At 43.4% G+C, this 27,103-nt stretch overlaps 1 protein-coding gene across 1 annotated transcript in view; it reads right to left on the reverse strand.

The window, feature by feature from the left end:
- Window positions 1-27,103, reverse strand: part of FAM135B (family with sequence similarity 135 member B) — a 201,833-nt gene that overhangs the window by 64,211 nt on the left and 110,519 nt on the right. Inside the window, exon 6 of the mRNA XM_063079757.1 lies at window positions 22,320-22,446. Within this exon, the coding sequence (XP_062935827.1) occupies window positions 22,320-22,446 (127 nt within the window). The remainder of the gene's footprint in view (window positions 1-22,319; window positions 22,447-27,103) is intronic.

Here is a 27,103-nt window from a genome sequence, read left to right on the forward strand (position 1 = left end):
AATTTGATGTAATTCTTGTTTTTTTTTTATTTATTTTTTTTACTTGTGGTCCTTATTGCTTTAAGACTTGGATTTCAGATTTGCAGAAATGTCTTTTGGAGACAGGACTTTAGCTTGTTAAGGATCAAATATGGAGTAAGTTTACCTCCCTTGCAAATTCTGTCTGGATTTATGCAAGACAAAGATGGAGGAGACAAAAATAAATGGAAATGATTTGAGAGGCTGTACGAAGGAGGGGAGATTTAATGAAGTCACGTAGGAGTAGAAAGGGAGAAATAAGCTCCACTGGACTGGAACCCAGTTAGAGGATACACCAAGTGGGCCCCACAGTGAACAACAGACATCGATGATATAAGCACTTCTGCAGCCCTGAGGGTTTGTGGCTGGAAGTCTGTTCTCAACCTGACTCACAGTAACTTCTCATGTGGGCTCTGGGTGGTGTTCTGGAAGACTTCATTACGGAGGCCTGTCCAACTCAGTGACCAGAGCCTGGTCATCCTCCCTGTGGTTTCTCCTTGCCCTGACTTTAATTTTCCCCAAACCAGCCTGCTCTGTCACTAAAACCAGTCTTCCATTCCAACTAGTCTGCATCTACATTCACCTTAACACATCCGTACCGCAGCCAGCCAGGCGATCACCCATGCTGTTTCTCAGCAGAAATCCTAGCAAATGAATGTTTTTCTACTCTTGACCACTGCTCTGCCATTTCCCCAACTTAAATGCTGCTCTTATTAATACTTCTACAATAAGGCAAGAGATGCTTCTATCAAGAACAGTTTTAGATGTTTTCAGCCCTATTTATGGTTAGTATTGCAATTGCCCCCCTGATCTGAGGATTGCTTTCCACGCTTTCAGCTACTCTTGGTCAACTGTGTTCCAAAATTAGGTGAGTACAGCAGTACAGTAAGATATTTTGAAAGAGAGACCACATTCACATTACTTTTATTACAGTATATAGTTATAATTATTTTATTTTATTGTCTGTTATTATTGTAAATATCTTACCATGCCTAATTTATAAATTAAACATTATCATAGGATGTATCATAGAAAAAAATACAGCACATATAGGGTTCTAGTATCCACAGATTCAGGCAGCCACTGGGGGTCTTGGAACATATCCCCTGAAGATATGAGGAAACTACTCTACTGTGAATAGCATATTTTAGGACTAAGTAGAATATACATACATGGCATACTTAGCATGGTGAATGTTTACACTTACTGAAAAATTAATCTTGAGTTTAGTTTCTAGGCTAGGCACTAAGCAAAGCACTGTTAGGAAATGAAAAGATTATTTGTACAAGATTTTTGTATTCAAAACCCTAGTAGTCTCATGTGTGTGGCAGCACACAGGTGAACAATTTCAGTAGAGTTTGGTAAGTGTTATGATAAATTTATACACAAATATGACTGCAGCACAGAGAAAAAGTCACCTGTATGATTCTGAGGTATATCAAGAAAATATGCCACATAAAAAATGACCCCACTGTGTAAAAGATATAGCCAGATAAAGACAGGAGGAAGAAAATTCCAGGCACATAAGTGAAGACACATGTAAAGAAAAACCTTTGCAGAAGTGAAAAATAAAATTAATACAGTTTTAGCAGAAAGTACACATGGGGATAAGGTCAAGGACATGTTTAGACTTAGAGGCGTAAGGCAATTGGAAGTTCTCTCTTGTCAGTCATGATAATAAGTTTAAGATGCATCGTCCCAATTAGCCTTAGGTGAAGAGGGAGCAGGGGAAGGAGCATCAGAAGAAAAGAGAAGCTGTGCATGGCCTCCATTGAAGCAATGAGGACATAAACTCAGAAGAGGGAGGGGACAGAGCACAAAGCAAAGACACCTGCAGTTTGCAGAAATCAGTCACTGACGTGGTGTAAGAGAAAAGAACATGTCAAAGGTGATTCTGAGGTTTCCGGTGGCTCATTTACATAATAAACAGATTTAAAAAAATGGTTTTGGTCCCAGGAAGATGACCCCAGCTGAATAGATGTGATGGTTGAGATTAAATCCCAAGAGTCCAGTCTGGGCTCATATCATTAGCACCAGAATTCACAAACTGCCTGATCTTGGGCCATTTACTTATCTCTCTATGCCTGAATTCCCTTGTCTGAAAATGAGGGAAATGCTAATAGTTTTCTCGTAAGGGTGCTGGCAAAGAGTAAATCAGCTACTGTGTGCAAAGACTTAGCATGGAGCCAGAAGACAGTAAAGATTCAATATAATATTTTAGGTAATATTATCCTATTAATCAATTGAAAGTCTGGAGTCTGATATGAGTGTTGGCCATGGAACCACATCCCTTCTATCTCTGTGAATTCACTGACAAGATCACTGGAGGAACTATTATGCAGCAAATAGAACCCTAGAGTTGGAAACCAGCATCTAACCTTTACTAGATAGATAACCTCAGGCAAGTCACTTGAGCTCTCAGGTCCCCATTCCGCGGAAGAGGTGAATACACCACAGAGATGTTCTATGAGTATTAAATTAAACAAGAAGGTGAAAGTGCTTTGGGACAGAGAGAACACTATAGGAACCCCAAATCATGTTCACGTGACTTGATGCCTAAATGATCATTTTCAGAAAGTACAACTTAGGCACCTTGAGAATTTTTCATGGCTCTGCATTCTCCTCCCCCACCCCACCCCCCATCCATGAGTGGCTCAGATGCTATAACCAATGCTGAGCAAAGGTTAGAGTATCCTCTGAAGTCCCCAGTGGACATTCTGGCAGCCAGGAGCAAGCATCAATTTCTTCGAACATTCCCTTGAGAAAAAAGATGAGATCAGTATGGAACAAGATTCTCTGTGCTACCCAGAGAAAGCAGCCAATGAAGTAGAGAAGATGGCAAAAGTCAGAGAAGAATGAGATTAACTTCCAATAATAAACAATGGAGCAGGCTATGTTCAAGTGAGACACAGACAATACACTTCAATGCTTACAGACAAGAAGCCTGTCTGCACCTGCAACAATCCAAAGACTTGATTCCTAGAAGGCATGTCTACTCCAGGAATAGGAGATCTGGAATAAAGTAGTGCCAGTGAGTTGCTAGTTTCCAATTAAAATCTAAATGACTACAACATAAAATTCTATGAAGTTACTACCAACAAGATTTACAACCATTGAGGGAGATGATTAAGTAAAAGAGGGCATATCTGATAAATTCAGGGACAAGAATTTTTCAGAATAATTTTTAATAACAGCGATACACATGATACTTATTGAGTGCCAGACATTTGACAGACGATGAGGGTTAAAGCATAAAGGCAGACATGGTCTGGCCTCATGGGTCCTTCAGTCTGTAATGAAGACACACAACCATCTGTGGGGAGGTGGGCATTGCACTAAGGGAAGAAGGAAAAGGGTGTAGGTGAGGGTTGTCAGATAAAGCCTCTTTGAGCAAGTAACATTCACTCTGGATCTCTAAGATGCCAAGAGAAAGCATCAAAAAGGAAATCTTCTGATTTTGCTGCCTTTCTCACTCATTTGAGAGACATATACCCAGTCCCCTGATGGGTACAGAAACACAGTGGCACTTGGAAAACACAGCTCTTTCTATACCACGCTACACAGCTTGTGATGGAATATACATTGAGCATGAAAAACAGCTCCCCAAATTCTGATTCATCACAGGAAGCTTTGACCTAGTGACCAATGCAATAGCATATTCATATAACATAAACTGTGTTTGTGGAAGAGAGCTACAATCCTAACCATCTTAAACAGGGGGGAATCTGAGGCACAAGGACACATTAAGAATAGGCTGCAGACCTTTCCCAGGCCCTTGAGCTTGGAATCTAAAAGCTTCTTCATTTTACAGCTGTGTGACCTTAGGCGAGTAACACAAACTCTTCTTGTCTCATTTTCCTGATGCATGTGATATTATAATGGCAACCTCGTAGTTGTTGTGAGGATTAAATGAGATAATCTATGCATGTGTGGGCTGTCACCAACATTATCCTCATCCTCATTATCATAGATCACCTGACAAACACTCAGGTCAAGAGTCTGGAAACTACAATCTGTGTTTATATAAATGGTAACCACTCTGCACCTAATAAAATGTCCAACATGCAAAACACTGACAACAAAAAAATGCTGGCAAAGATGTGGAGCACAGGAATCCATTCATTGCTGGTAGGGATGCAAAATGGTACAGCCACTATGGAGGACAGTTTGGCAGTTTCCTAGAAAACTACCATATGATCCAGCAATCATGCTCCTTGGTATTTTCTCAAAGAAGTTGGAAAGTTACGTCCACACAAAAGCCACCACACAGATATTTTTAGTAGTCTTATTGCCCAAACTTGGAAGCAACCAAGATGTCCTTGGTAGGTGAATGGATAAATAAACTGGGGTACAGTGACAATGAAATATTATTTGGCGCTGAAACAAAATGAACTTTCAAGCTATGAATATACATGGAGGAAGCCTAAATGCATATTACTAAGGATAAGAAGCCAATCTGAAAATGCTACAAACGGTGTGATTCCAACTATATGACATGCTGGAAAGGGCAAAAAAATGGTATAGAAACAGTAAGACCAGTGTTTGCCAGAGGGGAGGGGGGAGAGAGAGGACTAGGCAGACCACAGAGGATTGTTATGATGATGAAACTACTCCGCATGGTAGTGTAACGGTGGATTCATGTCACCATACATTGTCCAAACCCACAGAAGGTACAATATCAAGAGTGCACTCAAAGGCAAACGGTGAACTCTGGGTGACAATGAAGTGTCAGCGTAGAGCCATCAGTTGTAACAAATGTACCACTCTGGTGGGGAATTTTGATAATGGGGGAAGCTGTGCATGTGTGAAGGGATGGGGTATATGGGAAACATCTGTAACTACCCCTCAATTTTGCTGTGAATATAAAGCTGCTCTAAAAACATAACGTCCTTAAAAAAAAAAAAGAACGTGCTTTATGGCTATAATTAGCTATATATTTCTGGGTAGTCATATCTAGACATCAAAATGGAATAGATCAAAGATCTTTTAGCTTAAGAGTTGAAAGAACTGATTTGGAATTTCAATATTGTCCTCTGTAAAATAACTTTAAAAAATAAACGTTGCCTCTAGCCTTCCTCTTTAGGTAATTCATTTGTTCTCTCACGCATTCCTTTGTACAACAATATTTATTAAGTCTCTTCCTATATCTGAGGCACTGGGGATATGACAGTGTGCAATAAATACATGGTACCTTCCTTCATGTAGCTTTTGCAGTGAGGGAGATAAAATGGGAAAAGAGAAGAGGTTGAATGTTACTGTAACAGCCATGGGAAGAAGACAAGAGACTTGAGGAGTTCTCCTAGGCAGGCTTTTAAATTTAAGAAATTCTCACTTCTATATCAAAAATTACTCTGTCTCCCAAACCATGATACTATTAATGGAAGACATGTTTAATCCCCACCCCTTAGTATTAAGTATAATTGATAGACTTTAGTGGGTGAAAAATTAGCATTTATGGAAACATGCCAATTAAGATTACTTCCAAATATGTGGGCAATGAGACTTTTGGATAGAATAAAAATAAAATGAATCCACGTAACTATAGTTCTGAAGTTAACCAAACATTGTACACATGAGCAAAAATAGTAATAATTCTATTTTTATTACTTCTAATTGTGGCTATACTAATCATAATGAGAAAAAATAAAGAGGGGAGGAGGAAGATAGGAGAAGAGAACTACAATTTATTTGATATTTATTATGTGTCAATCATTCTAAATACATTAATCATAAGAACAACCATGTAATCCCATGAGGCTAGCAATATATTCTGCTCACAATCACACATTAATTTAGTACAATACACGAGAGAGCAAACACCTCAGAATTACATAAGGGTGGGTTAGAATTGAGCTTAGATAACTGTCTTTAGAAAAGATACCTGGTTTCTCAGATTTGTAGTTTTCTTATTTGCAGAATGAGGCTCATACTCAGAAATGTTCACGGGTTCTCTTCTTAGAAAACTCAGAAGAGATCATGTTTGCAAAAAATGAACACTGTGTATAGCACATAGTACTTGCTCAACAAATATCCTCCTCCTTTCCTTTTTCCTGGGTACTGGATTGCTTTCTAAGGTATGCTATGGCCACTGAGTCTGTACTACAGAGACCATATTCGATGCCCTGCCCCCCCAAACACACACACATGTGCACACATGCTCACATGTGCCTATTAATGGAATGGTGTCCCATCCCTCTAGGCAATGCAGCCAAGAAACTGCTTACCTGGCACTTGCACTGTGCCTTACAAGAAAATTAAATTGAACCAAACTGTAAAATAAAACCATTTCTAAAATCGCAACAGTAAGCACAAGATGAAATGAACTGAATGCATTTCCAGGTGATGATAAATATCATGTGCTTACTTACCAGGCTAACCCAACATGCGTTGTACCAGCAGCTGCCATTAATAATCACACAGCCGAACGCTAGCAATTTAGTCTCCATGGAAACGGAAGGTAATATCGCACCACTGTTCCTAGATGGATCTTTTATTATTTCAATATTTGAAAAGCGATTTTTCAAGATGATAGAATCTATCAAATATATTAAATTATGCATAACATTGGAGATGGAAAGTGTGGGGTTGGGATTATTCCTTTGGCCCTACTTATTTTTCAGGAAGAAAAGAGAAGGGCAGTGATGGGGCAAACAGGCTGATATTTTGGAGAAAAAATAATCGCAATTCCTAGTTCTCCTGTAATTTTCTAGAATTGTGGAGCCTGGAACCTGCCTCTGGTAGCTGTTGTCACGTGCAGTTGACTCACACGGCCCTTAGTCATTTTACAAAAGTCCACCAGGTACCAGTGAATGCCCAGAACCCTAATGAACTCCGGGAGGCCACTCAGCCATCACACAGTAAGGATCATAAAACCTGGGTAATTATTTGAGATGTTGAATGAGAAAATACCAAACAAGCACAGTTTAAGATAACAAATGGGAAAGGACACACCAAAACAGAAAACCAGAGTCATCCTTTCTTCCTCACCCAGACCTGTTTATTCTCCCTTTTATTTATTTTATTTTATTTTATTTATTTTTTTTTTATTGTATCAAAATTGATTGTACATATTTTGGGGGTTCAACAATGAGATATGTTGATCAAATCAGTATCACTAGCATATATATTGTTACAAATCATAATTATTCTTTATGGCCCTTGTCCAATCTCTCTCCATCCCCCTCTCCCTCCCCCCTCTAGTTACCCTAGATTTCTTCTCTCCTTCTGAAAGAATAATGGTTATTCTGTTGATTTGTTGCTTAGATATCTGTCCAATGCAGTGAGGTGTGATCAGGTCCCCCAATATTATCATAGAGCAGCTGCTTCTTCTGTCACTCTGGAATGGGCTTTGTGGAGAGAGACGTCCTCTTCTTTTCTTTATCTCTGCTGGTGACTCTCCTTGTGTCAATGCACTCCAGTGGCTGGTGTGGTGGTTGTGGCATCTAGCTGCTTTTGCAGCAGCCATGGTTATTGGGGTGGCTGGGGTGGGTCACCCACATGGAGATGATGTTTTTGGCATGTTCCTTGGTGTTGGCAGTGTGCCTGGTTGTAGGGTGTGTCTGGACCCCAGCTCCATACCTTGGGCCCCTGGGCAGGCCCCAAGGCACTGGCATAGTATGCCTGGTTGTGGGAGGGGAGTCCAGTCCCCTTCTCCATGCATTGGGTGCCTGGGTGGGCCCTGAGGCACTGGCATGGTATGCCTGGTTGTGGGAGGGAGGTCTGGTCCCCTTCTCTATGCTTCAGGTCCCCAGTTGTGGGAGGGGGGTCCAGACCACAGCTCCATGCCCTGGGCCCCTGGGCAGTGCCATGAGGTGCTGGCAATGTGCCTGGGGGGGGGGGGTCCAGTTCCCTTCTCCATACCTCTGATCCCCGGGTGGGCCCCGAGGTGCTAACATGGTGTGCCTGGTTGTGGGAGGGGGTCTGTTCCCTGGCTCCATGCCCTGTGCCACCAGAGCATAGCTGCCTTCTATTCTTCCTTTTAAATGACTCTCACTCTTTACTCCCTCCCCCATTTCCTGTTGTCAGTAGTGTGGCAGGTTGTCTCCCTGACTACTGCCAGGGTGGTCTACTTGTTCTGCTCCTTCCCTCTAGGAACTCACACCTAGGTGGACTCAGGGATAGATGTGCATGTACTTTTGATAAGCAGTTCATATAAACATTCATTATAACAGGTTACATAAGGCAGACCTTGTGTCTTGCACCATCTTACACGTTTTAATATGTTAATTCTTTTATTTCTTACCCCGAAACCTATACATCGTTACTAATATTATTTCTGTTTTACAGATGAGTTTAACTCAGGCATGGGGAAGGTAAGTGACTTGCCTAAAATCACACACACACACACACAAATATATACATGCACAGAGTCAAGAGTAAAACATAAGCAATCTGGATTCAGAGTCCATGGTGGACATTGTAGGTACTATAAAGCAGGTATATAATTTGAAATACTTGGATTGCCTGAAGGTAACAATATTTTAACAAGAGCCCTCGGGCACATGGCTGGGCCACTATTCTAGCCTGGAATCTGGGATAGTCCTGCTGTTTCTTTCTGAGCCCTAGGCAAGTGTAATTCAAATGTCACTCCAATCAGCATCTGAAATGCTGCCTTGCCTCTGGGGCACTCTGGAAAGCCCCTGCTATGGTCAACTTCTAGCAAAGGCAAACAGCATCACTGCAGAGCCTGAAGACTGTTCAGCCCCACCACGTGGGTTTCTATCCTAGACTGCTGTTTACTAGCTTGTTCCTTGAACTCTGCTTCAGTTTCTTCATCTTAAATATGAGATTATTAGTAACATGCCTTACAGGTTGTCATTAAAATTAAATGATAAATAAATATAAAGACCTTTGAAGTGTGTCTGGCACATTGTAAGTGCTTGGTATTGGTGATGATGATGATGATGATGGTGGTAGTGTTGGTGATGATCAGATTTGAAAATAGCTTTGTTATCACTTCTACACCACAAAAGACTTCCGAGAAAACCCATTTTAAAGCCCTCTGTTCAAATTGCCAGTGTGGATTTCAGCTTACGGTTTATAAGAAAACAAGAAATAGAACAGCAGCAAGTAACCACACACATATGTATAGATGTTCAAAGTCCCATTAAAATGGGGGGGTGGGTAGGGGGGAGAAGAAATTGCTTCAGCCAACAAGGAGAAACAGACCAAATTATTCACCCACCGGAAATAACTAAAATCCAGATAAAATGTGTAAAACCATGATACAGCGCCCGCCTTGGATCCAGAATTTCTCAGCTCATCCTCTACAACTTTGGGTGTACTATTGCTCTTACCTTTGGCATCCTATGAGAGTCCTCTCACCTATTTTTTAAAATGCATTTTGTTTTTAATTTTTGGCAGCTTTATTGAAGTATAATTAATAAACAGAAAACTGCACATGTTTAATATATATAATTTGGTGAGATTGGGCACATGCAAGCACTCATGAAACCATCACCATGATCAAGGTAATACGTATTTATCACCTCCAAAATTTCCTTGTGCCTCTTTGTTGTGTTTTACTTTTGTCTGTCTATTTGCTGCTATTGTTGTTCTGTGGTAAGACCACTTAACATGAGATCCTACCCTCTCAACAAATTTTTATTTTTATCCATTGAAAAATAACTTTCCATATTTGCATGCCTCTGTAGTAAATCCTGAATCCCACAATCAAGAAAACCTAATAGAATATGCAGAAGCACATATGTTATAGCTTCTGCTATGTTTTCATAGGCAGAAAAACATCTCTGGTTGAGCTATGGATGTTACTGAGCTCTGGCCCTGCACTGGGGTCTTAACATGGGCACTACCATGACTGGAGGTATACAACAGAATCACCCAGGAAGATTTTTTGAAATATTGCTATCTAAACCTCATTTGGGGTTAGATCAGAATATCTACAGGTAGGACTCAGCTATGCATAAAATAAAATTAAAAAAAAAAAAAAAACTTCCAAGGAGATTCTGATATGTACTCTGGTTAACAACTATTGAGTCACTTCCAACTTCAGGGGCAGCCCAGGGACTGGTGTCGTCTGCCTGTGGCCTGGTACCACGTTCAAGATTGTTTACCACTTATGAGCTACTATGAAGTGCAAATTGTTGGACTTGTCATGTCTATGCCTATGTTAAAGAATATACTGAGCACTGAGAGGCTGTGAAGCCTGACAGATATGTGTTGGTAAGGGGTAGTCCTGCATTTGACAGGGTAGTTTTCACAGGCTGAGCTGAACAGCAGAATCTCCTGAGCCAGCTCATTGGGGGTATACGGCACAGACCTTTAAGGTAAATTTCTCATCTGAATTTTTCTTTCTTCCTCATAACCCCAAGAAGTACTGTGAGGCCAGCATGAGACTGGAAAAAAAGGAAGGAGGGAAGAGGACAGCCAGGCTTGCAAGTGCTGCCTACATTGCAGAGCACAGGCCTGATGTCCCTCTGGTTCCCAGGATTCTCTCCAGCCATTGGCTGCAGCATCTACTCTTCCTGGGCCAGCTGAGTTCTTAGACTGAGGACAGAGAAGCTGGGCATTCTGGAAACAGGCGTGCACTGTCCTCGTAGTCTGCTGACTGGGTTCAAAGCAGGACACAGTGATTTTGTGGGGATTGCTTTAGCCCTCCTGCAAACACACCATGAGCACACAAATGAATGCTTATATGCATGTGCTGTGCACACTGCACTCACACAGCCACTGGCAATACTGTCACCAAAAGGCAACTCGGTTGGTTGCTGGGTGTTTTCATTATTGGGGGAAGTCATTTAAAGGAGCATCATGGGGCTCATACCACTGAGTGCTCCCTCTCTGCATTACCCTTGCCGTACCGTTCTCTTAGCTGCCTCTGCATGGGGCATGCTAGAAACTGCGTCTAAAAGAATCATCTCTATGGATGCCTAGGCCTGGCATCGGAGACCTTCCATGATCTGGCCCAACTTCCACTAAACCCCACCAGACATATTAAATCTCAAGACTGTGCCACAGATTCTAAACGGGTTTTATACATCAGACTTCCAGCCTTTAATAAATACGGTCCTGTTTCCTAGGGTGCTTTTCCCCAAAGACCCATAGTTATAGTCAGAGTAGGTTAGACAGTGTTGAAGTATCAAATAACGCTGAACTCTCAGTGTGCAACACAATGAAAGCTAAGTTATCATGATGGCAAAGGCCACTGTGGACCAGCAGCTTTCATGGACAGTTTTATAAAAAGCAGGGACTCAGGGCTCCAGGCTCCTTCCATCTCGTGATGTTGCACCCTTTATGTACTCCCTCCAAAGGCACCACAGAAGGGCACAATGCAGAATATGTTTAAGGGATAAGACTTATGTGTTCCACTGGCTTCAGCCCAGATATGTGGTCCCAAACTACGTACAAGGGAGGCTCGTAAATGTGTCTGCAAAGGTGCATGTAAAGGTGAAATGGGAGTACAGCCAATCTCTGTCACGGCTGTCATTCACATCGCCAACTATTTCACTCTTCTTTCCACACCTAGAGCAACACGTACAAGGGGAAAGCCCTAAGCTCCTACAGTCACTGCATCATATTTAAACAGGATTTCTAGGAGATGGGGGTCACACTGATATTAGGTCTGGATGTGACTCTTTTGTCCGGCAGCCTAAGACCTAAAAACATAAGTTAACTGCCTTTCACGATGTACTTTGGTAGAAAAAGAAGAGGATTGGAAACATGATCTCAGGGGACCAGACAGCTTTCAAAACCTACTTCTTACTCAATTGCACCAGAAGCCCAAAGGTTGATATCAGCCCTGAATAGTCAAGTGTTCTTGTAGTCCAAGCTGGTGGCTTCTTTGACAATGTAATTTTCTAAAAAAACTGAGTAGGCTGTCAATCTATTTGCTTTTCGTCTCTTCTATGTTCTAGTAAACCCATCCAAAGTTCTTAAATCTGCTTCATTTCTTTGCTTTTCTGCCTCCTGGCCTTTCTATGTAAACTAAATGAAAGCTGACTTTGAAGCTATCTGGGTCAGTAGGTAGGAGAGTCGAAACATGAGTCTGACTTTTGCCCCCAGTCAGTCACTTTGTTCAACTGAGAAGTTTTCCAGAGTTCTGCCACTCAAAGTGGTTGGTTTTTGTTGTCATTTGTTTATTTGTTTGGCTGTTGGTTGGTTAGTTTGCTGGTCATTTTTTTAATGATAATCTTGAAGTTTACATTCAAAGGTAAATACATAGGCTTTTCCAACTCTGCCAGTCCAAAAATTTCTGCACAGACTTTCTCTGTCCTTTTTAAGTCTGTCTGAAAGACAGCCAATTTTCTCCTGTGCTCACCTGCTTCTTTAACACCTCACTAAAAACATGGCAACTAGTAGTGCATACATACTACCAATGTTCTAGTTACTAATAATTTTCTCTTTTCCTGTTCTTTTCCCCTAGAACAGAGGTTTTCGACCATGTGAGAGTGTGCCTCCTAGGGGACATTTGTCCATGTCTAGAGACGTTTTTGCTTGTTACAGTCAAGTAGGGGATGCTACTGACAGCCCCCACAGCAAAGCATTATCCATCCCAAAATGTCCACAATGCTGAGGCTGAGAACCCTGCCCCAGAGCCACAGCTTGACAGGCCTGTGGTCTGTCTTCCAAGTTCTCGGAGGTAACAGTTTTACTGATTGCTCTACCACTGCATAACGTGGATCCTTACATGTCCATCTTCTGTATCAAATTACCCATTGCTAGATTCCTGATTGCTAAGGTCAATGCCATGCATTTTACATTTTTCTTATGGCTGGTCCCTTTAATGATACAAATTTCTCTTAACAACCCCTAAATTTCAATACTTAGCATAATTTTTTTTCTTTTTTTTTTGCAAAGTCTGACACAGGTCTGTGGATCGTCTGAGTGGTTCTCTTTCAAACAGCGCCTCTGGGGCCCAGGCTCTTCTGTTCTGTGCTGCTGCTTTCTTAAACACATGGTTTCTAAAGTCACCGCCCAAGGGAAAGACCAGAGGTTCAAGAAAGATGTGTTAAGGGTGAAGACTAGAGGAGGCTTATATAACTTCTACTTCTTGTTTATTGGCCAGAACCAAGTCACATGGCTCAAAGCTAATTGCAAGCATGTCTGGGAGATGTAATCCTCAGGTGTCCCTAAGAATGAATGGAATTTGGGAACATCTCATCAGTCTCTTTCCCACCCACTCCACCCAAATCTAGGTTCTGAATTTCCTGATTTCACCTATCTGCATTGGTGTCTACTGCTGCAATCACAGAGTACAGACACTTGGGGATACCATTCTAGAATCTCAAAATCCTGGCTCCCACATCTGTGTCCCTTCCCCCACATTAATTACAAAAGGCCTTCTTTGCCATCCAGACACCCACAGGGAACACTCACACAGTTAGATGGCAAGAAAGAACCAAATGAATAACCAATACCTGTTCAAAGTTAGCAACAGGCCCCCGCCATTCACCAAAAAACAACTGAGAGACTTTGGTTCCTACAAATTCATTAACAGTGAAATGTTTTATGTTCATAGCTTGTTTTCAAATTCATACAACACTGAGCATATCTTCACATAGTTAGATCAAACACCCCAAGCTAACTGTTTCTGACTATAACTGCACGTTTTTCCTTACTTGTTAATCAGTATCTGCTTTGGCAAAGTATTTGTTCAGGAAACCACTTCTCAAATCCCTTTCTCTCCCCGCTTCTATGCTAGGAACATGTAATGGAATCGAAGCCACAATCATCCAGCACTCTACTCACGCACACACAATGTTCTGGGGAAGAACCATCACGTCCCAGGCAGCCTCCTTCCTCTCCCCCCGTATCCAGTCACTAGATGTTGACTTTCCTTGTGGGGTCATTCTTCATAAATAATAAATCACCTTGCTAGATGCCTGCATACAAGTTGGTGATTGGAGACCAGCAAAGCTGCAAGGAGATGTGGATGCTGGAGACGAGGCTGTTGGGTTTCTGTGATAACAGCAATGCCAGTCTCGGTTTTCAGAGACCAAACTCCCTGCCAGGCATTGGGCTGGGTGTTTCAGACCCACACCATGCTTGGTCATCACATTCACTCCGAAAGGTCAGCCCTGTTGTCCTCACCTCTTGTGTGCAGCCTGCAGAATCCTGCAGGAGGTGGCTCCTGACTCCCTGTACAGCCTCATTCCTATCACTCACCCTGTTGGTCACTCGGTCCCAGTGTCACTGTGTGCAGCATCCTTCATTACACCACTTTTTCCACCTCAGGGCCTTTGGCACACAGATCCCTTAACCTCACTCTTCCTCCTCCAGAACCACTGTGAATCCAAGGTTGCCTTTATGCTAACCAGAAAGAGGTTTCTCTCTTAGGTAGTTGGGTCAGAAAACAAAGTTCCTCACCAGTGGACACAGCCCTATTGATGCATAGTGTGGTGAGTAGAGAGTGGGCAGATTTCAGCCTCAACTCATCTGCTCAGCCAGGAATCTTTGTGTGGTACACAACTGCTACAATTATATGTGGCAGCCTTGTCACTCCATCCCCCACTTCTCCTGGCTATACTAACTCATTGTCCAGATCCAGCCTAAATTCCCTTTTCTCAGGGAGGCTCCCCTGCACCACTCAGACCAGGTCAGGTTCCCCATAACAGCAGCTTTGTATTTGTGACAAAGTAAACATCTGTGTGTTTTTTGTCTCCTTTCCTTCCTGACAAGAGGAACATATGCCTGTTGCTCCTACCTGAATTCTCAGAATCTAGCATACAACGCAGGTTAGATAACTCCATCAATGTTTGTAAAATACAGGATCAAATGCAAGTGACAAATGCACACCCAGCCTTGTCGCAGATACGTCTGGCTTCAAAGCTTTTTAGTTTTCCTCTCGGCCACCCTCCCTGTCTAGGAAGTGTTGTTCCATTGCTGATTTCTGAGCAAGTGAGGGACAGAGGCCATTCTCACAACGAGCATCCTGGCAGCCTGGTGGAGTGTTAGCTGACGTGGAAGAGTGGCAAGACTTGCCCCAGAGGCCAGCTCTTTTTCATGCCCAGGCAATGGGTTAGGTCTCAATCTCTTTCAGCCCCCCATTCCTCCTAAGTTAGATTTCATGCTGTGACATCACAGAGTATAAAGTCAATGACAGGCATAGATGGCAAAGAGTCTGGACACAGCTCCTCCTAGGGTCTCTAATCCCTTTGCTGATTAAAACTCTAGTTATTGACTGAGCCTGACATCGTCTGCTTGCTTCCTCAAGGAGGCAATGCTGGTTCACCCTGGAAAAGGAGGGTAAAATGTCCTTGGAGTGATTTAATTGTGAGTGTTAAGATAAATGACTATGTCCTTACAGTGTGTTTTCAAAGAGGCCCATTAAACAATTATTACATTTAGGCGAGACAGCAGAAACGTGTCCAAAGCACAGATGTAGGACAGACAAAAGAGTGGCTTAGGGAATCTAGTGTAGTCAAAGAAGGCTTTGCAGAAAAGGTGATGGCCAAATTGGGTCTTGAAGGATAAGCAGGAGTTCTTCAGGTAGAGAGAGTGATAGGAGAGGGTCAGGGAAAGATATCCTGGGCAGAGAGAATAGCATGTGTCCCCTTCTTTTAATAAAATGTTCACTTTTATAATGTAGATGCCTAAATTAGGGTCATCCAGAACAGATGGTTCCAGCTGTTCACACTTTGGTGTGAATCAAGTGTGCCAGTTCTTCTTAGGATCCCACTCCCAGCTAAGCCTTCAGAACCTCGACAGGAAGCCACCAGACCCACTTAGCTGCGAGTTCTCTCCGTTCTACTCCCATAGCAGCTCTGCTGCCCATTCGTCTCTCTCCTCCACTCCACTTACTTCTGTTTTGCCCAAACCACCAGCCCACTCCTGTGGATCTCTGCAGCAGCTTCCAACCCTGCCTCTCGGCTGCCAGCCCTACCTGCTTTCAGCAGCCCTCCACCAGCAGGAAGAAGCGTGATAAATCCTGTCCTGTCGCTCCCCTGCTTACGGTCTTTTTGTGGTTAAACTGGTTTACAGGGCCTTTCATGATCAGGCCACTGGTGACCTTCCCAGCCCCTGTCTGGCCACACTGTCCTCCCTGGAGCCCCCACATATGTCATGTTTTTTTCACTCCCTGCCCTTTGCCTTGCTGATATGCCTACCTCTTCCTCACTCCTCCCCCAATCCGCAATTGACAATTCATCAATTTCGACTTGCATTAGAGATCCTTCACTCCGAGAAGCACTTCCTTGACTGTCCCCAAGCCTGGGAAGCCTGACCATTTTTTGTGCTTTGCTTGCAGGCCACTGTTCAAAAGACTGGCCCGTTGCACAGCCGTTTCCTGTCTAGGGTCCCCAACTCTTTCTCCTGGTGATCCATAAAAACGTGTTGCATAGATTACTGAACAAAAGTTTTAAGCAAAGACTATTCTCTCTAAAAAGGAAGATGGGCCACATAACATTGAAGGCCTCTACTAACATCTAGCTTTGGAAGATGGAGGACTTAGGAAGCCACTTGGCCATGCAGGAGACTAGGGTCTAAACTCAGTCCTGTGTTCTGTTACCTACCAGATAGACAGTCGGCTCAAAATCTCTTCCTCCGAGAAGCCTTCCTCATGTCGCCCGTCAAGGGTGAGAACCCTCACACATGCCCCAGCACGACAGATGATTCTTTCTTAATGTTCTTCTCACATGAAATTATTTTCTCAAGATCATTTTGGTTTTTTGGCTAAATCTCAAACTCCAGGAAGGTAGGGATCAAGCAAATTTGTTCACCACCACTTATCCTCACACACGAGGGGTTTAACATAACCATTGTCTAACTGAACGGCTTAGTTTAAGTTCATCATCTGCAACAAGGAGCAAATACTAACATAACTATGTATTGAGTAGATACATTTTGCTAACTGTTCTGTGCTGATTGGGGGACGTGATTGGAAATGTGACATCTTCCAGACACGGCCCCTGCACTTACTGGAAAGATTAAAGGAGGTGAGCAGGTGAAAACTGACTCAGTGAACAGAAGGCAAGTGTCGGACACAGTCAGACCCGGGCTCACATCCCAGCCCTGCTAGGGACCAGCTGTCTGATGCTGGCCAATTTGCTTATGTTATTAGAGCTGTAGTTTTTTAAACTATACAATGTGAATATATATAGTCAGGGAGCTGGGAGGAAGCATACTGCAAATATCTAGCATAGAGCTTAACATGAGTAAGTGTTCACTAAATTTAGCTGATATACTTATGCTAAAAGGTAGATGGGCTTGTAGTGTTGCAATCACACCACCACTCAGGTGGGGAACAGGGAAGGCAGAGAGTAGATGGAGAAAGGGATTCTCGAAGGGGGAAAGAGCGTATCCATCATGAGTCCCACACAAACCTTATAGACTGAGCAGATTTCATTCTCCCCATTAAGAAAAGAAGAAGAAACAGAGGTTCAGAGTGGTTAAACAGTTTGCTCAAGCTCTCATAGTTAATCCATGGGAAAACTCAACCTTACCCTGCCAGGTTTCCTTACTGCAAATCCAGTGTTCTTGCCCCTAAGCTCTGCTGTCCCTCACCTGTCTTCACTCAGTATGTATTTATTGAGTGTCTGCCGTGCACCGTGCACCATGCTGGGCACTGAGGACACAGTGGAGAAACACTAGACAGTCTGGGAGGGGATGCAACTGCCTTATCATCACCACATGACATCCAGCATGCCTAAAAATATTGGAGAGGAGCAAGGTGTCCACAGGCAGGCAATGTAAAATCAAGGCAAATTTTAGTTATTAAAAAGGTGGTGCATACATAAAGCAGCATTAGAGGATTTTGCATGGAAAGCCCATTTTCACTGTTTTCTATGGCTCTTTTGGAAATGGCCTGTGGAATTAAGCTGGATCCATGTGCAGATCGATGTAATGCATCGTATACTCAAAGCCCATCACAGCTTGTGCACTGTATAGCAACTTGCTGTTTGCTTTGCAGGGTTCATTAAATCAGACAATCATTTAAGTGAGAAATCTTGAAACAATTTGTGTGGAGGGTGAAACAACAGTGCTTGTCACCTTCATTCTTAATATAGTAGAACTTATTTAATATGTTTTTTATAAACTATAAATATATAGAGAGAGACGTATACATCCTGCTGATTCTGTTTCTCTGGCAAACCTGTAGAGTACAAACAACAATCATGTGCCAAGTGCCCCTAACGATACCAGGCAGCAGTGGGGATATCAAAGAAAAAGCAGCAGAGACAGGGCTGAAGGGGGTCTCCATGATGGTCTCATCCAATTCTTTCTACACCATGGGAAACAGATCCAGAGAGGACAAGGTGGTGGCACAAGGTCACATAGCAGGTTAGCACTGAAGCCAAGAACAAAACCACATTCGAGACTCTTTATTCAAAGTCCTACCCACAAGACCACATTGGGGCTGTTGGAGTAATACTCAATTTAATTATATGGATGAATATAAAAACAATAATATCACTAGAGGGTTTTATTTAGTGCCAGACTCTGTGCTCAAGGCTCTTATAAGCTTATTTTATTTAATCTTCTCAGCAACCCTGTGAGGCAGGCATTAGTACCCCTTTGACAGACAAGTCACAAGACAAAGAGGGTAAATAATCCCCCTCAAGCAAAGCTGTTGATCTGAGATGGGGAAGGAACACAAGCCCTCGTCCACCAACTCTAAATCTGAAGGTCTAGATGTCCGAGTGCAACAGGAAAAAACAGATCACCAGGGGAGAGGGGCCAGGGCTAATAAAAAAGGGACATGACACGTCACATCAACCCTCACCTTCCCTTGATTTTTCATGCCAAACAACTCATTTGCTATGAAACTCTAGTTCTGCAAATGTCTCTGTAAGGAAAAGCTTATTTTGAAGGGAACACCTGTTCTCTAATCCCTGCAGCTGATGCCTCAATCTGTGCAGATTCTGGTGTTATTTGCTAATGCACTGGGCTTCTCGGGGATTTGGATGCTTCACTCCCAGGGGATGAGGGGGAGTGGATTTTATTCTTTGCCTCACAGCCCTTGCCCAGTAGGAAAGCACAGGGCACACAGCACTGAACCTGAGTAATTGGATGAGACCCAAATGAAAAATTCACAGGAAAAGAGTCAGAGCCTGGAAATAACCCATAGAGCTAAGCTCCAAGAGCAAGTTCAATGCTAAACACCCAGAAATAAGCCATTTTATCTGATTCTTGTAAAAGACAGTAATGTTTGCTTCAACACACATCCCCCAAAGTAGTCAAAAAAAGAAATGAAATAAACAGAAATATTATATCATATCATGTGCCTGTTACATCTATTTCTGTAATGTTTTTACACATATGAGGGTACTTCAAAAAGTTGGTGGAAATAATCATATATTCTTTTAATTCTATTTTTTCCAGGAACTTTTTGAAGTACCCTCGAACTAATGCCTGAAATCCTCTCTAAAAGATAGATTTTATCCCATTCCATAGTAAAGAAAACTGAATTTGCACAAAAGTAAGCTCTCCCAGGTCACATAGCATTTGTCATAGCAGATATTTGAAACCAGAATCTTCTCTTGACCATATTACAAAAGCCTCAGAAGTAGAGACTGGCTGGGTCATGCTCAGACACGTCATCAGTAACAGAGTCCAGTGGCTGAACTGATCTACCACGTGCCCCACACCATCCCACCCCACGCCAGGTCTAGGGCTTCTCAACAGTCCCCAAGGGAGCACCGCTCTGTGCTCGCAGGTCAGGGAGAAGCCGGTCAGCTCGCTTCCGTTTGGTTTCTTCTGCTGACGTATGAGCAATGAACGATCTGTGTGGCTTAGCTTTCTTGATTCTCGGGTTTATACGTGAACATGACCTACACATCTGTATTGACCATTCATTCCACACACACTCCTCGAGCACTAGTTATGTGTGGCAGGCATGGCACTGGGCCCTGAGGATGTGGAGCTCAGTGAGACGGTCCCTACCCCTAGCTTCTCAGAGCCCAGTAAAGGGGAGACAGAGAAGCCTAGAGCACTTGGGAGAAAGCATTCCATCCTAGGAAATCAGGGAGTGCTCTCAGAGCCATAGTGGCACCTGAACAAGGTCTTGAAGGAAATGTGGGGACTTGTGCATCAGACAGGACAACTTCAGACAGGGCACCTCACTGTAATAATTTCCACATACTCCTGTGGCACGAGCAAAGGCCCTTGGCTGGGGAGATAAATGCTTTGAATTGATCTGTGACCACCAACATTCCCTAAGGTCCCAGGCCATGTTCCCTGGAAAACAGAGCCTGAGTGGAAGATTTTCCAGTGGTAGATCTACTGGGGAGGCTATCAAGGCCAGCACGTGTGAGGTTTGAAAGTAGAAGAACTGGGCACTGGGAGAAGGTGGACAGTGATATGGTCCCGACAAGGGTTGAAGCCAGCCCACGGGAAGCTTCGCAGCACGGATGGTCCTGCAGCATCGGCTGCCAACGACGCTCCCCTCAGCAGGGATTGGGGACTGTCTGGAGGCACAGCACAGCATCCGCCACAGGATGAGGATCTGTTCTAGGCCTTGCAGGGGGAGGGAGCTCAGGAACTGCCTCTATCCTTGCCCCCAGTCCCATGCTGGAATCCTGGAGTCATCCATGCTCACAAGGTACCATAGAGACGTCTGTCCCGTGCCGAGGATAACTCCCGTCTCCTCCCTTCCTTACTCACTCAGTCACTGTCTGCTGGGTCCTGTGTCGGTGTTAAGGATGCTGAGTTCTGAGAAGCTCCGTGGTTCCCGAGTCACTGGAGTCCACCCTCACACTGGTCCTACTCGACTCTGAAGTCTGGTCCTTCCACAGCACTGAGCTCCATCTGGCTTCAGGTGCCCTGTCTGTCAGGAAGGTCTGGGCAGCTGTCTTCATTGCTCCTCGGGACCATCAGAATGTTGGACCAGATGGAGACGTGGCTTGGGCAGCTTTTGCAGCCAGGCCTCTTGGCTGGGGCTCAGAGCTGGAAAGGTGATGTCACAGGAGAGGGAGCCGAGTGCCGTGCCTGATATGCTGAGCCTCTGGAGCACACAGCCTGGCTGCACAGGTGGAGGGAGCACCTCTTCTGGGGGCTGGTGGAGCACAGACAGCCTTTCACACTCATACCAGGAGCCGTGTGATGGTACATGTTGTGTGTCACCTTGACTGGGCCATGGAGTGCCCAGATGTTTGATTAAATATTATTTTGGGTGTGTCTGTGAGGGTGTTTCTGGATGAGATTAACATTTGAACTGGCAGAGTCAGTAAAAAAGCCTACCCTCTCCAATGTGGGTATGACTCATGCAATCCATTGAGGGCCTGAATAGAACAAAAAGGCTGAGTGAGAGAGAATTTTACCTCTTTTATTGATTGTCTGTGATCTGAGACATCAGTTTTCTACAGCCTTTGGACTTAGACTTGGACTGAAACTTGCACCATTGGCTCTCTGGGTCTCCAGCCTGCTGACTACATAGTTAAGGGCTTTTCAGACTCTATAATTGTGTGAGCCAGGGTTTATATGCACAAACACATGCGCGCGCACACACACACACACACACACACACACACACACACACACACACACACACACAAACCTTATTGGTTCTGTTTCACTGGAGAACCCTGAATAATGCAGTCTGGTTATTTCTGAGCAGGCCACTAATATAAACACATCATGCATTGGCTCAGGAGAAATACAAACAGAGCAATACTGTATGTGGCCAAAGCCCTGCACATCCCAGAAGAGTAACACCAGATGTTTCTTGGGAAGATGGAAAGAAGGGAAGGACAGGATATGCATATATATTAAATGAAAATACTGAGCACCAGGTACGAGCTAGGACCTTCACATTCATTACAGCATTGACTGCACACAACACCCCATGCAATTATTAACTATTAGAGATCCCCACATTCATTACAGCATTGACTGCACACAACACCCCATGCAATTATTAACTATTAGAGATCCCCACATTCATTACAGCATTGACTGCACACAACACCCCATGCAATTATTAACTATTAGAGATCCCACTTACAGGTAGGCAAACTGACCCTTCAGAGAGTGAGCAAATGAGACTTGGAGCTGGGTTTTGATATTAAGCATGGCCCAGTGCCAACAGACTTTCAATATCACCACATAGTCTGTGTCTGTGGGACGCCCCCAGCCTGCTGACCAACAGAGACCTGTATTCTCCAAGGGGACCACATAGAAGAGGGCCCCTGTGAAGTCCATATCTCCTGTCTCTGACAGGGCTTGGCATTAGGAATATGCTTCATAAATGTTGCAGTGATAAAAAGAAAGGATGTATAAATAGTGAGAGGAAGGGACAAACAAAGAATCTGTACAGGGGATATCTGAAAGAGGCAGGAACCTCTTAGAACACATCCTGCAAAGTGAAGTTTGACAGTCATGGGGCCTCTACCCCATGCAGACATTACCTCTGAGGAAGTTGGCTTGCAGTATCCAGCTCCAAAGACCAAGTTTTCCAGAGAAATAATAGACTGTTCTTGTCCTGTATCTGGGCCACCTTTACCAAGCCAGGAGCCTCTTCCTGGGCGAGTAAAACTAGAAAGAAGAGAATTGAAGAGAGAAAAAAAAGATGCAAAATATGTGATGGTGCCATTAACTTATCCCCCTTATGGACTGTTACTGGGGAGCCTGTGGGGTAAGTCATTTAGAAGTAGTTCACCCACTAAGGGGTGCATGGATGTGACATTGTTGGATGTCTCAATGATAAGTGGATGAAACCGGCTTGCAAGCATGGGACCCAAGGATGGTACACATTCTACAATGTGTACAAAGAAATTCCTGCCCTAAATACCAAAACACATCAGTGAGAGATCTTGAGGCAGAACTCCAAGGGTATGTCATCTAGATGGGCAGGTGAAATGGGCTGCTGGGCAGGAGGAAGGGACAGCCCCACTTAGGGATATGGTCTGAGTTCTGTTTCTGCTCCTTATGGTGGTATAACCTGAAGAGAGCTCCTTCAACACGCTGCCCACTCCCTGAACCTCTGTTCTTCTGTGTAAGGACATAAAACAATATCTACCTCCCGGATCCACACAAGAGTCTGACAGAATGAGACGACTGCCACAGTGATAAGACACTCACACGCCAATTCTAGTTGAGAATGCTATAATCTGCTTAACAGACAAATGTATGGGTCCCGTCCAGCTCTGCGATTCACCGTAAAGATCAACTGACATGATGTGACGGCAACTATCAGTTTTAGGATCAAAGGAGTCTAGGAAAGGCTGTGCGATTATTTGAATTGATCTTATTTGGGTTTATTATCATCTTTCTACCTTTGCCTTTTTTATTTTCATCAATTGATATATCAGTGAAGTCTACTTGTACTCATTTTTTCTTTCAGATCTCTTTTTTATTAAAGATCCCAAGGGTTAATTGCTTTTCATTTTATATATTTTATATATAAATTTCATATTTTATAGGTATGTTTTATTCCCCCAGTGAAATTTAAAGTATCTGATGGCCAAAAGGGTCTTGATAATAAATAGCCTCAGGGGACATCATTCTCATTGTAGATGCGCAGGAACAACTGTGGAAGGATTTAACCCAACAGACTCATATTTCTGCTTCAGATACATGGTTACTTCAAAGAATCCATGAAAATATTCATAATTATCTTTTCATTCCAAGAACTTTTTGAAGGACCCTCATATCCACAGGGAAATAAAATTAACATTATATTTGTTTAATTCATTTATCTAAGTACTTATTGGCTCATAACACATGCCAGGTGGAGTGTTAGGTGCTAGGGTAGCAAGAGGATTAAGGCATGCCCCTCACCTTAAAGGCATTTTGGTCTAGAGAGGGAGGCAGACAAATTAATAAATGTGATAAGGTGGAGGTAAACCCAGGCCAGCAAGCAAAGAAGAGCAGGTTATGGAAGAAACTGGGTCAAGAGGATAAATAGTCAGAGACGACACTCAAGTAGGGCATGGCCAAGTGGTGGAGAGGCAGCCATTGAAGACGATCTGCCAGGATTTGGTCTCAGTGACACCATCTGTGAGCTCTGCCCCATGCCTCTGCTTCCTCCTATGCCACAAGGCGTGACACCAGCATTCTACCCATGGGGTTGGTGTGAGGATTTCATGAGATTAGCCAAGGACAGCTTTAAGTACAGTGTCTGGGAAAACCGTAATGTTTCAATACATGCTTGTAGGTACTGTGTATAATACCACTAATATAAAAAAATATAATCATTATTGTACTTATATAGCTATTGCGGATAATACCACAGATATAATAAAATACAATGTAATCATTTTTCTGATTTGTCTTGAATTAAGAGTTGAAGCAAGTCTACAAGTTAGCTAGAAGAGGGACAAAAGAAACATTCCAGAAGAAAAGTAGAATATGTGTGTAAGTATAGATGCTCACGGTACATTCAGGGGAAAGACTGCAAATTATTAATACCTTATATAATTTGTGATCTACTTAAGTGGGACCCTTAATTAGCTTTTCTGGTAGATCAGAATCCCTCTAGTGAAATCTAATCATACCCATTTGAGAGTTAAAGATTGGATTCTTTTCTTCGGTTTGTTTCAGGAAAGGTTAAGGGTCTTTTGAGGTTACATTTTAATTTCACACCTGCCTCAGACTGATTGGATTTTACCGATGCTGGGAAAAACTGTTTTCCTGGAAAAGTTAGTGCTTGCCCTATTTGACATGTATTTCCCACAATCTTAAAGGGTTCCGTTCATTCCCAGCTACTAAGAGCCAACTGATAGAAATGCTTCCTGCAAAATCCAGAGAATAAAGACAATTCTATTTTTACCCCATCCCTGGAGAAGACTAAGCTTTTATTGTAAATTTCTATCTGTGCTCCTCTCCAGCAAGGTTGCTGCAGACAAACTTGTAAGAGACTGTTTCTGTCAGAAGGTTAAACTTTTTACTGAGATATCCCAGATCCCAAATCCTTATTAGAATAGCATCTGCGCTCCTAGCAAAAAAGGAGAAAGCCCCGCTCTTCACTCCCATTTCAGGTGGTGCAAGTGCTTCTCATTGCCCAGCTAGTCCTCCCACCTCCACTGGGATGCAACTCTCAACCCACGCACAGCTGCTGCAGGGGTCTTTACAAAACATGGGTCTTATCAGGTAATTCTCCTGCTCAAAACCTTCAAGGACTCCTTCGTATATAATAAACACACTGTTAATTCCTTAATGTGTCATTCATTAACACTGTTACAATATGGCTCCAATCTACCCTCCCAAATTCATTTTTCACCATTACAGTCCCTATGCCCTGGGTAGAGCACAAAGTCCATTTCTTATACAAATTTTTTCCTCACGTCCCTTAAGCAGGACCACTTCTTCCCCATCCTAAAAGTTAGCTAATATTTATCAAATGTTTAGTATGTGCTAGACACGAGGCCTACAGTGTGGATTATAGCAGGTGTTAAATATATATTAATCAATTCAATACAAGGCCAAGAGTTTTACATGTATTTCATTTAATCCCTCTAACAACCTTCTGATATATCCTGAAACTGAAGCTCACATGATCAAGCTATTAGGGGCTCAGAATTGCAACCTGGGTCCCTTTGATCCTAAAGCCCATGCTTTAAACCCCTACCCTACACTGGGCTCCCATAATAATTTGCACACCCCTCGGTTTAACAGGTATCACTCTGAATTAGAGTTCACTCCTCTGTGCATTTCTGCCAGACTCCAAGCCTTTTAAGGTCCCAGACCTGATTTTTTCATCTGGGATCTTCCAGGCTTAGCCTTTCTACAAGTGGTGAAAGCTTAGTGATACCCACTCCAAACCAAGCACATTTTCACCACATGCAACACTATATACTTCATCTCACTGCATCCCTCATCATCCCTGTCAGTTTAGTATCACCTTCCATTTCTAAAGAAATCCCTTCTCATTCATTCATTCATTTATACTTTGAAACAAATGTTTAGAGAAGTTAGGTGACTTATCCAAGGATCCCCCAAAATAAGTGCTGGGGCTGGACAATGACATGGTTGTGACTCCAGTTGATGAGCAACAGTTTGCTCTCAGGGTCCCAGAACTGCCTGCTGGGAGCTCTGCCTCTTCTACCCCAGGCGGCTGTCTCACCTTCAGTAGTGGCAGCCTGCTAATCCCAGGACACAGCCTCCAGCGGGCAGCCTCACCTCGCTGACAGCAGAGAGATCACACCCTTACCTCTGCAGGGAAACCATTATTTACCAAAGCCAGAGAGAGCTGACTGCTGGAGAGTAGCCTTTGTGGGGTAATAATACTCTCTGTTGCTTTCTGGATTCTGTTTCTCCTATAACTTCTCAAGGTCAGGTCTGCTTTCCTTTGTTCCTACAACTACGATTCCTGTGACATTTTCTATCAAACTCTATTACAACACCATTTACTACATTACAATTTGCATAGGAAAGATGGTCTACCCCACTGGACTGTGAAGTCTTTGAGGGAAAGGTCTATCCCCAGGCATCTTTATATCCCTAGCAGGATGTGTTGTGTGTATCCTAACAGCTTCCTTAGAGCACAGCAGGCCCTCAGTAATGAAGAGGTCTTCCTCATACAGGCTTCTCCTTATCTTCAGTGCCCTGTGCTCAGCAAGACACTCATTCAAGATGTTGGGCAGAAAAACGTCCAAACTTCCCAGCAGAACACTGCGGGCCACACACTACCTGATCTCAGCCCATGGTTCCAGGCTTGGGTGCTGCTGCTCTGGGCTCTCTCCTCCCCTCAGTTCCCTGTCCCTTTTGCTCCTGCCCTGGGCTCTGACTTTAACTCCCCCACGGGATTTCCCTGTGTACATCCCAGAACAGAACTCAGCAGGTGAGCATCGTCTCTGGTCAAGGCCTCCAGGACAGCAGCTCCTCTGAGTCACGTGGCATGGCTCAGATTTGGAATCTTGTTTCCTACCTGCTGGCCAGGGGTTTCAGGAGAGGAAAGGCAAAATTAGTGAAGACTCAAGTCTCTGCACATGCATTTAAAGTCTTATAACTGAGAAGCCGTCTGGAAAAGGGACACTGGGAAAATTCCCTTCCTGAAACTCCATGTTGCAAGATTCTATGCCTAAATACCCTACTGCACCTGTGTACACCTTTTAGCTACCAGCACGAGTGATGTCTTGAAATGATTTGAGTATTTGGCCACACTGGGAGCATTCATGGGGACAGCCAAGCACAGTACACTGCATCACGGTTGTCAGCTCTGTCCCTCCACTCACAGAATTCATGAAACCTC

This window comes from Cynocephalus volans, chromosome 15, assembly GCF_027409185.1.
Source record: "Cynocephalus volans isolate mCynVol1 chromosome 15, mCynVol1.pri, whole genome shotgun sequence".
NCBI lineage: Eukaryota > Metazoa > Chordata > Mammalia > Dermoptera > Cynocephalidae > Cynocephalus > Cynocephalus volans.